Source organism: Oryzias melastigma, linkage group LG17 (genome assembly GCF_002922805.2).
Source record: "Oryzias melastigma strain HK-1 linkage group LG17, ASM292280v2, whole genome shotgun sequence".
Taxonomy (NCBI): Eukaryota; Metazoa; Chordata; class Actinopteri; order Beloniformes; family Adrianichthyidae; genus Oryzias; species Oryzias melastigma.
In genome coordinates this window covers 13,154,826-13,165,438 of record NC_050528.1, presented here as the reverse complement: position 1 = coordinate 13,165,438, position 10,613 = coordinate 13,154,826, and the positions used below count along the sequence as shown (strand labels likewise).

Sequence of the window (10,613 nt, the reverse complement as noted above, 5' to 3'; positions counted from 1 at the left end):
CCGTCCCGCTCCCGTCAGAAGTTAATCCCGTCCTGTCCCGGTCCCGTGATTAATGGCAGAGATGACTCCCATCCCGCGGGAATCCCGTGACCCGTGGGAATCCCGGAAAAATGTCAGCCTCTAGCGCGCACCCCAATGAAGTTGCCCCATTAAAATTAAAAACTGTCGAAGACAAAGCTCAGTCTCCATGGAAAACTGAAGACATTAAGAAGCTTAAAAGGATGGCAGGAAAGGCAGAACGACAATTCCGCAAAACAAAACTCACAATACACTACCAAATGTATAGAAATACATTATACTCCAATAACTCAATTAAAAAGGCAAGACAGGATTAGCTCTCAAAGTTAATTGCAAAAATAGGTCAAAGTCAAAGATCATCTTTGCCACAATAGATAAAATAGACCCCACAAGACAGTGCGCTGAACTTTTTTTTTATCTTTGATTTTTGAGTTTCACTAATGTCCATGGCAGACATAAAATCCTGTCCACCTTTGTCCACATTTGTCATGGAGGGAATCATACATCAGTATATGGTTGGAGTCATCTGGACCCCAAGGATAGTGGAAGGGTTATGTCAGTTTTCACATCCTGTGACAAAGAGCTACTGAGCATCTTGAACTTCTCTCTTCAGACTGGTGTCTTCCCTGCATCCCCAAAAACTGCTATGGTGAGACCCATTCTGAAGAAGGGCGGTTAAGATGTCTCCAAATTAAACAACTACCGGCCAGTATCCAACCTGTCATTTTTAAGTAAAATTTTAGAAAAGTTTGCATTTACTCAAATTAATGATTTTATTAGTGAAAATAATATTTTAGAAAAGTTTCTGTTGGGTTTTAGACCACACCACTCAACAGAGATGGCACTTGTCAGGGTCTCAAATGATCTCAGGTCCAATACAGACATGGAAAAAGTATCTGTTTTAGTCTTACTGAACCTGAGTGCAGCCTTCAACACAGTTGACCATCCTAACCTTTTAAACCCTTCTGCTATCTTTAGGGTCCAGATGACTCCACCCATATATTGATGTGTGATTCCTTTCATGACAATGTGGACAAAAGTGGACAAGACTTCATGTCTGTCATTGGACACCAGTGAAGATCGACAATCACTGAAAAAAAAAGTTCAGCGCACTGTCCAGATGACCCCACTTTTAATGTAAACAAACCAAGGAGAGCGGATGGGTTACGTAGACTTCATGACATGGTTGATAACACCAGGACGGCTTTGAAATGGTTTAAATCCTTCCTCACAGACAGATATCTGACTGTTAACTTAAATGAATTTTCATCTGAAAGCCAGAAACTGACATGTGGGGTGCATCAAGGCTCTGTCCTGGGTCTCACACTTTTTAATCTGTACATGCTTCCACTCGGTGAGTCATCAGGAGACAGGGCATTAACTTTTATAGCTATGCTGATGACACACAACTGTATGTAGCTATGTCTCCTAATGACATGGCTCCCATGGACAGGCTTTTAAACTGTATTATAGATATTAAAAAGTGGATGGCAAAGAACTTCCTGCAGCTCAACCAAGACAAAACTGAGGTCTTGGTTATTGGTTCTGAAGCTGGGAGAGAAAGGGTTCAAGTTTATCCGCCTTCCAACTGTATAAATGTTTGTAACACAGTAAGGAACCTCGTTGTGATCTCTGAAGATCTCAGCTTTGAACAACACACGAATCAAGGCAGAGGGAGTCCATTGGCTCCCTGTCAGCTTAGGGATTGATTTTAAGATTCTTTTAATAGTTTACAGAAGTGTTAATGGTCCTAGTTCTTCTTTTATGTCAGATTTACTTTTAACTTATGAACCTCCCAGAGGTCTCAGGTCTACGGGTGCGGGCTTGCTGAAGGTCCCTAGAGTGAAGACAAAAATCCACAGCGAGGCCTCTTTGAGATATTATGGGCCTCATCCACTGTTGAGGTTTTTAAAAAGAAGCTTAAGACACATTTATTTAACTCAGCTTTTAAGTAGATGGCATTTGGGATTTAGCATTTTGCTCTTATATTTTGTATTTTACCATGTATTTATTTGTTTTAAGCCTGTTACTCATGTTGAACTGTAGCCTTGTGTGCTCAGTTGGGCGCACTGGGCCTGGGTGGCTGGGGGCTTTGGGCCGGAGGCTACTAGGGATAAACATGACATGCTCGTGTTGCTTGGATGCTAACACCCCAGCCAATAAGACAGGGCAGGGTGGACAGTGCCTTCAGGTTACTCCTCTGTGTACTGCTTGCTTTGGGTTTGCTCATAATCTTTTATTATTTTCTATTATATCTGTTTGTTTCTCTGTTTATCATGCTTTTTGTAGTATTTTTATTTGTTTTATGTACAGCACTTAGAGATGTTTTATTACATGAAAGGTGCTATATAAATAAAATTGATTTGAATTTGATTGCATTATAGTTGTTACGATTATTCTTTGTTGTCTTGATAATGGTTTGTTTGTTATGATATTTTTCTGGCGTAATATTTGAAATGTGCATGGAATAATAAACCTTCACCCAAAAGTAGCTGGGTTAGGCTCTTAAAATGTAGGGGTTTAGGGTCACGATTCAGATTATTTTTCAAATTAATAACAAGTAAAAGAAAACAGGAAGAAACAAGGAAAAAAAATTGCCTAAAATTACATTGTTGAAAAGCTTTAAAACATAATTGAGAAAACGTATAAAGAACTTTAAAGCATAAATATACACTCACAGATCCTTGAACTTTGAACATAAACAAAAATGTAAAAACATGTAGTTTCTGATTACATTTACACATCTGGAGACCAAATCTACAAAAACTGAGAGAAAAAGAATGATTCATATGCAATATCCCCCGTCCAATTTAAATCTTCAAAGAAAATATTAAAATCAAACTTTCTTTTTTTTTTTATTAATTGTAGTATTGAAACTAAATGTGGGAACATTTAAATATTTCAAATACGGATTATTATCCGTGGTATATGCACAGGTGAAGCCCATGCCAGCTTTTCCAAGCAATTTTTGATCCTTATGGCTTGCCATACAGTCATCCCCTGACGGCGCGTTCCTCCCGAAACTGAGCCGTGGCTGCTCTTCACCCGGAGATCAGAACTCAAACTGGGAGACACGTACCGATGATTTTATTCAGCTCTTCAAAATAAATAAACCTGATCTCTCCTCCCACACACGGCGGGAGCTTCCGGTTTTGGATAACCGTCAAGAAGCAACTTGGATGCATGTTAAAACAAAGATGATTTAAATAATGTGTACGCGAGGAACGCAGCAGCAGGGTAGGAGGAGGAGGAGGGGGGGGGGGTTATGCTTGTGGCCCGAACCGTGGCTCCGTATGGACCATGGATCATCCATGATCCGTTACAGTCTTAATGCTCAGCCCTTTTGATTGCGTTGTCATCAGTATCTGTGTGTTTCACAGTAAAATGCACCCGGATGTGAGTAACTGCAATTACAGGGAATGAGCTGGCGTTGTTCGTAAATTAGGTAGGGGGCCGCCACCAAATTTTCTATGCAGGAAAAACTCACTTAGATCTAAAGTCTCTTTAGATTTATTCCAAACAACTTATGATTGTTTTTACCAAAACACATTTGTCGATAACCATGTAGAATTTTGTACTTTGTCACTTTCATGATCTTTGACTGAGATTAAAGCCATTAAATGTTTACGAGTTACACTAAAATCGTCTGTAAAGTCTTAGACTATCCTGGAATATGATCCTGAAATCCCTCCTCCTGATGACGAAACATTTGAGAGTTCAAAGTCTTATAGGAAAACAAGCTGTGAGGAAACCTTCACTGTAGAAAGAACTGAAGCTTCTTCAACTGGAACTCTGAAGAAAAATGGCCACGAATGATCTGGATCAAAAAATCTTCAGCTGTTCCATCTGTCTGGATCTGCTGAAGGATCCGGCGACTATTCCCTGTGGACACAGCTACTGCATGAAGTGTATTCAAGGATTCTGGGATGAAGAGGAGAAAATCCCCAGCTGTCCTCAGTGCAGTAAGACCTTCACAACGAGGCCTGTTCTGGAAAAAAGCACCATGTTAGAAGCTTTAGTGGAGCATCTGAAGAAGACTGGACTCCAAGCTGCTCCTGCTGATCACTGCTATGCTGGACCTGAAGATGTGTCCTGTGATTTCTGCTCTGGAAGAAAACTGAAAGCCCTCAAGTACTGTTTGATCTGTCTGGTTTCTTACTGTGAGAAACACCTTCAGCCTCATTTAGATGAAGCTGTATTTAAGAAACATAAGCTGGTGGAACCCTCCAAGAACCTGCAGGAGAACATCTGCTCCATTCATGATGAGGTGATGAAGATGTTCTGTCGCACTGATCAGAAGTGTATCTGTTATCTCTGCTCTGTGGATGAACATAGAGGACACGACACAGTCTCAGCTGCAGCAGAAAGGACTGAGAGGCAGAGAGATCTGGAGGAGAGTCAACAACAAATCCAGCAGAGAATCCAGGACAGAGAGAAAGAGGTGAAGCTGCTTCAACAGGAGGTGGAGGCCATCAATCACTCTGCTGATCAAACAGTGAAGGACAGTGAGAAGATCTTCACTCAGATGATCCATCTCATCCAGAAAAGAAGCTGTGATGTGAAGCAGCAGATCAGATCCCAGCAGCAAACTGAAGTGAGTCGAGTCAAATATGTTCAGGAGGAGCTGGAGCAGGAGATCACTGAGCTGAAGAGCAAAGACGCTGAGCTGAAGCAGCTCTCACTCACAGAGGATCACAGCCAGTTTCTGCTCAACTACCCCTCACTGCCACCACTCAGTGAGTCCACACACTCATCCAGCATCAATGTCCGTCCTCTGAGATACTTTGAGGATGTGACAGCAGCTGTGTCAGAGCTCACAGACAAACTGCAGGACATTCTGACAGCGGAATGGACAAACATCTTACAGGCAGTCACTCATGTGGATCTTTTACTACCAGAAGCAGACCAAGAACCAAAGAGCAGAGCTGACTTCTTAAGATATTCATGTCAAATCACACTGGATCCAAACACAGCACACAGACAACTTTTACTGTCAGAGGAGGACAGAAAAGTGACAGTGATGGAAAAACTTCAGTCCAATTCTGATCATCCAGACAGATTAACGAAATACCTTCAGGTTCTGAGTAGAGAGAGTCTTACTGGACGTTGTTACTGGGAAGTGGAGTTGAAAGGAAAATATGTGGATGTAGCAGTCGCATACAAGAACATCAGTAGATCTGGAGATGAAAGTGGATTTGGTTTAAATGATAAATCTTGGGCATTAATTTGTTATCCAGACAGATTCTTCTTTGTCCACAAAAACATAAAAACCTCAATCTCAGCTCCTGTTTCCTCCAGAGTAGGAGTGTACCTGGATCACAGAGCAGGTGTTCTGTCCTTCTACAGCATCTCTGAAAGCATGACTCTCCTCCACAGAGTCCAGACCACATTCACTCAGAACCTCCATGCTGGAGTGAGATTGGGTTATCCTGTTGGAACCTCAGCAGAGTTCTGTAAACTTAAATAGTTCCTGAAAGAAGGGAAATATTTTGTTTTTAGTGATTTCTCTGCTTTCCATCATTTTGAACTAAACCTTTTAACTGTTATTCTGTGGAGTCGAGTTTGTAGTCAGAAATAAAGAGAGAAATGACGAATCTCTAAAATGTAGATTTGAGACATTTTTGAAAAATGAATCTCAAAGTTTGAGTAAAATCTGTTTTCTTGTTGTTTCTTTGAACTTTGGGATTTGACTGCTTGAATTTAAATGTCACACAAATGTTGTCTTCATGTTTTTGTGTTGTTGTCATGTGACCTGAAGGAAGCTGCAACAAAGATGGAATCAGTGACATCACAATCAAAGACTTTCTGTCTGTTTGTTCTACACAGAAACTACAAGAGAACAAACTGAAGAAGATTGTGTTTGTAGAAAGAAGAACATTTACAATTTGTTTTCTGTCTTTTTGCTTCATTTGACAACTTTGGATTGAAGATCTGTCTTTTCACGTCTTTGTTGTTTCTGATCATTTGACAATAAAAACATCCTGATTCTTTGGTCTTCATTCCAGAGTTTGTGAGAAATCTGAGGAAGAAAAGCTGGAATAATCTGAGGAAGAACTGAGGCAGTTTTCCAGTTACTCCTGAAATAACAGAGTTCATTTTTAGAGCAGAAACATCTCTGTCAGTCTGTCTGTGTCCTTTTGACTTTCTGCAGTAAAATAGCTTCATTACAGTTACAGGAGAAGTTTTCCTCAAGATTGATCCAAAAGATTTTCTCCTTCAATGATTCAAAAGCTGAATTTACCAAAGTTCTGGTTTTCAATTGAATCAGTTGGTCAGACAGAATAGAGAATTGTAATGAACCTGAAAGTTTTTTTATACTGATTATTTGAAGTAATGTTTAGTGTTTCTGGTCTTTTTTTAATTACATCAATCTCTCAGTTCAGCCAGAAAAAAAAGACAATTTCTTGTCTTCGGAATGTAATTGAATAGTTTTACAGAAGCTGTCATTCTCCGAGTGGTCCGAGTAGTTTGACAAAGATTCTGGAGTTCTGGCTCCATGCTGAATGGATCTGCTTCCTTTTGTGTAGAATTCTCGCGTGCTTAGCCTGATCAGTATTAATTTTGGATTTCTCAATATTTGGAGAGATGTTCATTAAGATACACAGATGTACCCTTCAGGTGTTTGCGTGTTTCATCAGATCGATCTGGTGCTTTCGATTCACAAACCTGATCAGGATCGCTGGTTTATCCGTATTCTTTGAGGAAGCAGATGACAGACCTCAACGGTATTTAGATCCAAGGAAATCCCTTTAGACGCAAGAAATACTCCAACTTGATTCTCCACGGTCGTATTAGCATCCATCATAGCTCCGTTAGCATCCATGCTAACATTAATAAAACCAGGCCGCGCCCTGGGTTGTAGTTCAGTGAGAATCACATTATTCATCCGTACTTGTTGATCCATGTGATGCAACCTTCTCTCCAGGAGATCTTGGCGATTATCTCATTGTTCATTACATGCCATTTCCAGTTGTAAATCTTCCACGAGTTGTAGAAGCGGTGATAGCTTAGCCTCAAGCTCCATTAGAGCTGATAGCTTAGCATCAATCAGAAGAGCCGGAGATAGCTAAGCCCGTCTGCTGCAAGTGCGATTTTGAGCTCCGTCAAATCTTCTTTAAAATTTTTCTTCAGTGCCATGTTCAACTATCCTCATTGCAGTAGGTGTTTTGCAGTGGCTTGGTGATTAAAGTCGCTTGTGAGCAACTTTAAAAGCCAAAGAGTTGAGGAGAGCTGGAGACACGCCTGCTCGCGACCCGGAACCGGAAATCCCTTTGGTTTCTCCCCGTAGTCCATGGATGATAATTTATACAGCAAGGAAATGTATGGCAGGTACATTTATTTATTCTCCAAGCAGCAGAACTAATAAACCACAACCATGAAGTTGGGGAAAAATAAAGAAAAAAACATTTTAAACACAAAACTCTCAGTAATTGTGTTGCGATGAAGAGGGAGCCTGTACGGTCAACGCATCAGACACGGGCAAAGAGAATGTAGGGTAGTTTTAGTGTCAAGGGGTGAGGCGAGACTGGGGCTGAGAGCTGGAGCTTGACAGGCAAGCGGGCGGGCTTAGTTTAACTGGGCTAGGAGTACAGAGGAGGGGTTTATATACAGAAGTCTAAGCAGGTGATTCGAGGTAGCTGAGTAACTGATGATGATCTGCCCACCCGGCACAACAAAGAGGAATCCCAAAAAATTGTCCTTTCGATGCAGGAAGTGATCTTTCTTTAGTCTAATTGTGACATACAGTTGCTGTTTTTGTGTGAGCAAAGTCTCAGTCTTCATCACTGCTGATAATTTTATCATCTACTTAAAAAAATGTATTTAGAAAAGAGCATCATTTTATTTATTCAATTCGTCTAAGTTACATTCACAAAGACCACAAACAAGCTGAAACTCTGGTTTCTGATTTTGTAATCACCTGCTGGTCCATGAGGCGATTCTACTTTCTCCACAGTCATGTTCTCAGAGCGCTGCGGTCCAGGTGCTACTTTCAAAAGAACAAAGCCATGGTCATTTTTAGAACAGATAAAGAACAATAATGCAAAGAAATCACATTTATTCCACATGACTTAATCTGTGGAAAAGCAGTTTCTGACGAAAATACAAGTGAGCGCCACACTTATGGCAGAGCGTCTAAGTGACAAATCCAAATCATCAAATATCCTCAGAAATGTTATTGATAAGTGATAGTGAGAAAAGTAATCAATAAATATGCACATATTTTTATCTTTCCACAATTAGATTGGAACATTTTTGAAAGATTGACAGTCAAAAATTAGTACCCCTCTATGGGGCAGGACTTCTGGAAAAAGATTGTTGATCTTAATTTATACTCTCCCAGTTAAAATAGACTTTAGTAAAGGATGAATCAAACAACAGTAAATTGTTGACCTAAAAACTTAACTTAGAAGGGATTATTGATTATTTTCGAACACTAAAAAATTTAACTATAAATATTGCCCTAGAACTTGTAATTTACGCGCATTCACTGTAATCACACTCCACTAAAGTACAGAAATACTTAAATCAAAACTTAAATGACTAAACTAGACATAATCTCAGTCACCAACCTGCATTCTCCAATGATAAGATACTAAGTCATCAAGGTCCCAACCAATTCATTTATTTATGTTTAAACTTGGATTTATTTGAAACCTAAATTATTGAAATGATCATTAATACTAAGCAATGTATCATGCTATGATGCCTTCTGGCTTGTTTAATTTCTCAAAGAATGAGAAATTAGGGAAAAACTACAAGTCCACTATAATCAGGAATACATTCCAAGACTCAGACCTTCCAAGGCCATAAAATACCCTCTGTGGAGATTTTATCAAGACATTTGAGAATCTGGCTTCACTTTGGATGCTAAGATGCCCAAATGTGACCTGAAGCCTTAAAGGTCTGTTACCTCCCAAGCCCCATTTCTTGATAAGGAAAACACAGAACAACACTTATCAAGAATTTACGGAAACTAGGGCTGGGAATCCCTGGGTACCTCTCGATATGATGCGATACATGGCTCAGGATATCCATAGTATAGCGATACCGCGATAATTGTAAAAATCCCCTCTAATGACTAACATTATATAGAAGAACATGTTTTTGGGAAAATATATCCCCATTGATCTTTTTTAGCTTAAACACAATCATAATGAACAACTTTACTTATTTTGTGCAACAACTTATAGACACTTGAGGTTATTTTTCCTACCTTTATGTTTTCCATTTGGTCAGTCAGCAGTCAATAGGTACAAAAACCTTAAAATACACAATATTGGAAATAAATATAATTTTAAGTGCTTCAATTAATTAGAAACCTCCTTAATTTTACGCTGAATTAATGTACTTTATTTTAATTACATTTTTATTTAAGTTCATACATCAAATCCTGAATTTTTTATTTAAGAATTACTTTAAATTAACATTAGGAAAAAGTAATTACATTGTTTGAAAACTTCACACCATAAATTTACCAGAGTTACACCGTACACCAGCAGGTTAAACATCGAAGTGCTTGAAAACGAAAATTCCGACCGGTCGGTACCTGAAGTATACACAAACAACTGCGAAGCAAGTGCCTAGTTTCCATAGAGCACTGATCAAACAGGAAATAAGCGATCATGGTCATTCTAGCGCTCAGACAAAGTCACTTCTTACCGGCTGCCTCTTCTACAGATGGATGATAAATGCTTAAAGATAGGCATGCTTTACACACATGCTGCCAAGTCTGTAACCCGCCGATGCTTTCTCCCGAATGAAGTGTGTGGATCGCTATTAAATGCCAGACCCAGCGCGCCCAACTGCTCAACAGTTCCCACACGTGACTCAGACGCTTAGCACAACAGCCTCTTCAAATGAAAATATAATATCAATACTTGATGAGAACCCATTGAGAATTGATCGCAGGACTAAATATCGCGATATATCGCAATATTGATATTTTGGCACACCCCTAACGGAAACAGGGATTTATCCTAAAAGGTCTTTAAAGAATAGTTTCTGTCCTCATCCCTGAAGGGTCAATTGCAGACTACTTTGGAGAGATGCTTTAAATAAGGTATTCATTTTTTTCCAGAATTGTTTTGGGCTGTTGAAGTCATTAGATAAACAGTTGCCGTAGTAATTTGCTTTAGCATTTCTTATCTTAGTTGTACACATATTGCACACATGCTTTTATTCCTCACAATCACCTGGCAGTTTAGACTGCATACGTTTACACCAAGCTCTATCCCTCTGTTTAAAAAGGCTGATAAGGTCACCATTCACCCAAAGTAGATGATGTTCTTTAACCTCAATAGAATTCCAAGGGGCTTGTTTATCAATAACTTGATTTAGTTCTGAGTTAAAAAAAGTTCAAAGCAGTTTCAATATCAAGTATCAGGTTAAGTCTTTTCCAATTTATTTCTTGCAGATCACGTATAAAAAGATCAGTGTTAAAAAAATGGGTATTACAAATCCTTATGAATTTAGAAGGTTTATGAGGGGCTGCTATTTTTCATTTACAATAGATCGGGGGTCGGCAACCTGCGGCTCCGGAGCCGCATGCGGCTCTTCAAGCACTCCCTTGCGGCTCATTGGCGCTTTTTCAAAAA

General features: G+C 39.5%; 1 protein-coding gene across 1 annotated transcript; it reads left to right on the top strand.

The window, feature by feature from the left end:
- Positions 1-3,805: 3,805 nt before the first annotated feature.
- On the top strand, positions 3,806-5,485 carry LOC112144296 (tripartite motif-containing protein 16-like). The gene has a single exon (XM_024268780.2). The coding sequence runs from the start codon at positions 3,821-3,823 to the stop codon at positions 5,483-5,485; it is 1,665 nt and encodes a 554-aa protein (XP_024124548.1). The 5' UTR covers positions 3,806-3,820.
- Positions 5,486-10,613: the final 5,128 nt, after the last annotated feature.

What these genes read in the sequence shown, in the direction of transcription:
- LOC112144296 (XM_024268780.2), top strand. Translation starts at nt 3,821, where the DNA reads ATGGCCACGAATGATCTGGATCAAAAAATCTTCAGCTGTTCCATCTGT.